The following is a 3202-nucleotide window of genomic DNA, read 5'->3' as shown; positions in this document are numbered from 1 at the left end:
GCATTAGACTAAATGACTATGAAATTACGTTGATTCTTCCACATATTATGGGTAACCTACAAGATATCTTTATATTCCCATGAAAATATGAGTGCAAGCTATACTTAGTTCTTATGCACCTGCACTGTGAATGTTTGGGCAAAGTCACCACCTCAATCGTGGTGAGTTTTTCTTCTATATATATTTTCAATTACAATAATTACAAATCAAAGGTATAAAATAAAGACTCATTACAATAGAAATGGAAAGAATTGATCTGTATAAATAAATCTCCTAAGATTAAGGACAATAGATAAAGTCAAGGATTATGTTGGTAACGTATCCTTGACACTCCCCCGCAAGTTTAGCGTCGGATTTGAACGGACATGAAGCTTGGTACGAAAAAATTCAAAGAGGGATCGAGAAACACTTTTGGTGAAGAGGTCGGCAACCTGTAGATGAGAGGGCACATATTGAGTGTGAAGTTTACCAGCAACAACAAGTTCTCGAAGAAAATGATAATCTAATTCAATATGTTTGGCCCGTTTGTGGGAAACATGATTGGAGCTTAAGAAGATCGCATTTTTGTTGTTACATAAGAGAATAGGCATCGGTGAAATGGGAACCTTGAGATCATGAAGTAGATGGGTAAGCCAAAGAAGTTCAGTGGCAGTAGTTGCAAGAGCGCGATACTCAAATTCACTGCTAGAATTGGAAAGAGTGGGTTGCTTCTTAGCACACAAAGAAACCAAATTATCGCCAAGATAAATAGAGTAGCCAGAGGTGGAACGGCGAGTGTCGGGACAATCAGTCCAGTCAGCGTTGGAGTAAGCAACGAGGGCACCAAAGGCAGCAGAAGGGCGAAAAGTAAGACCAAAGTGAAGTGTGCCCTTGACATAACGTAAGATGCCCTTGACAGCTAGAAAGTGATATGTAGTAGGGGCATGCAGAAACTGACTGACAGAGTTAATAGCATGAACAATGTCAGGGCGAGTGATGGTTAAGTACTGAAGGGCACCGACTAGAGATCTGTAGAGAGTGGGGTCCAAAAAGGCAAGACCATCGCCAGTCAGATGCTGAGAGACGACCATAGGAGTGTGAACAGGCTTGCTGTCAAGTAACTGTGCTCGAGTCAGAATATCCTGGGCATATATCAGCTGACTGATGAAAAGACCATCAATAGTGTAAGTAGCTTCCAAACCAAGAAAATAGCTGAGAGACCCCAAATCCTTGGTGGCAAACTCAGAATTAAGCTTGCGAGCGAAGCTATCAAGAAGAGAAGAGTTGTTGCCAGTAATGATAATATCATCAATGTATAAGAACATATAGATAGTATCAGACTGCTGATGGAAGATAAAGAGATAGGTATTTGCACTGTTGCAAGAAAACCCAAGGGTGAGAAGAAAGGAACTGAAACGCTAAAGCCAGGCACGAGGAGCTTGTTTGAGGCCATAAAGAGCTTTCTTCAGCTGATAGACATGATTCGGGTACTAAGGATCAATGAACCCAGAAGGTTGTTCCAAATAGACATTTTCAGTGAGAGTGCCATTGGGAAATGCATTCTTCACGTCAAGTTGGCGAAGGGGCCACCTGTTGGTGAGAACAAGAGAGAGCACATCACGAACAGTAGTAGCCTTAATAATAGGATTGAAAGTGTTAGTGTAATCAAGACCAGGTACCTGAGTATAGCCTTTGACCACAAGATGAGCCTTGAGGCTATCAATGGATCCATCATGCAGGTATTTGGTCCGAAACACCCATTTGGAACCGACAATATTGGTGTTGGCAGGTCGAGGGACCAAAACCTAGGTGCGATTATGTTGCAGAGCTTGAACTTCTTTATCCATGGCAGCAAGCCATGCAGGAATCTTAGCAGTAGACTTGAGTCTTTTAAGCTCAGTAGAGGCAAGAAGAGCAGAGAGAAGTCCAAAGGATCCCAAAACACTGAGGTTCACCGGATGATGAGTCTTGAAAATGTCAGCTTTAGCTTGTGTGAGCATAGGATAAGAACCCAACGAAGGAGCCGAAGTAGGAGTAACATCAAAATCAATGTGAGGTGGTCGAGGCTCCTGAGGCGATGAAGTGGGGCCTGCAAGAGAGTCAGTAACCTGCAAAGACTCATCCACTAGGTCAGCACAAATAACACACAGGTTAGACCTAGACAGAGTAATATGTGGAGAATGGTGCAGAGGAGACAGTGGAGGTGGGTCGGTATTGGGCATGCTTGGTTCAAGGAAATTCAAAAAATGAAGAGATGAAGGGGCTGAGCCTGAGAGCTATCTCTAGAGGGAAAGTGGTTTTCATCAAATTGGGCATGGCGGGTGATATAAAGCTTGGGGGTAGTGGGATCAAGGCAGCAAAATCCTTTATGGGAAGGGTTGTATCCTAGAAAAATGCAAGGGATGTTGCGAGGAGAAAATATGTGAGACAAATAATCACGCAAATAAGGATAAACACGACAACCAAAAGGATAAAAATTCTCATAATTTGGTGAGGAACCATGGAGAAGCTCAAATGGAGACATACCTCCAAGAAGCGGTGTGGGCAAATGGTTGATGATGTATGCTACAGTACTGAATGTGTCAACCCAAAAACGAGGAGAAAGATGGGAATGCAAAAAGAGTGTCAATCCTGTTTTGGTCACATGTCGGTGTTTTCGTTCAGCACGGCCATTTTGGGCGGGTGTATATGGGCAAGAGAGTTGATGATGAATACCCGAGGTGTAAAGGTGCGCTTTGAAGCGATTGCTTGTAAACTCAACACCACCATCATTTTGAAAAATTTTGATGCGGATGGAATGTTGGTTTTCCACAAATTTGTGAAAGTGAATAAAAAGGTCATAAAATTCAGATTTTAATTTCAAATGATAAAATCAAGTGAAACGGGAATAATCATCAATGAATAACATAATAAATAAATCTCAAATTTGACTTGACTGGGGAAGGACCCCAAATATTGCAACGAATAATATCCAACACATGAGATGAACGACGTTCATTATGAGAATAAGGCAAGCGATGATTTTTTACAATTTGACATGTGTCTCATAATGATGGAAAAGACAATAATGAGGTAAGTGAGAGATGACCATTTTTATTTAAAAAAGAAATAACAGAATGGCTCACATGTCCAAGACAAGCATGCCATAAGTCATATGAGGCATGAAGAGCCTTATTTTTAAGAACAGAAATAAAAGCTGAATTTTCGAGCTCCAGCACATATA

At 41.4% G+C, this 3202-nt stretch overlaps 1 protein-coding gene across 1 annotated transcript; it reads right to left on the bottom strand.

Annotated features, from left to right (window-relative positions):
- Window positions 1–305: 305 nt before the first annotated feature.
- On the bottom strand, window positions 306–1711 carry LOC108980187 (uncharacterized mitochondrial protein AtMg00810-like). The gene is made up of 3 exons (XM_018951038.2): window positions 1659–1711; window positions 1471–1569; window positions 306–1353 (listed from the first exon to the last, which is right to left on the bottom strand). The coding sequence occupies exons 1-3, from the start codon at window positions 1709–1711 to the stop codon at window positions 306–308; spliced, it is 1200 nt and encodes a 399-aa protein (XP_018806583.2).
- Window positions 1712–3202: the final 1491 nt, after the last annotated feature.

The sequence above is a fragment of the Juglans regia genome, chromosome 8 (assembly GCF_001411555.2).
Source record: "Juglans regia cultivar Chandler chromosome 8, Walnut 2.0, whole genome shotgun sequence".
Taxonomy (NCBI): Eukaryota; Viridiplantae; Streptophyta; class Magnoliopsida; order Fagales; family Juglandaceae; genus Juglans; species Juglans regia.
This window is presented reverse-complemented; position numbering and strand designations above follow the sequence as displayed.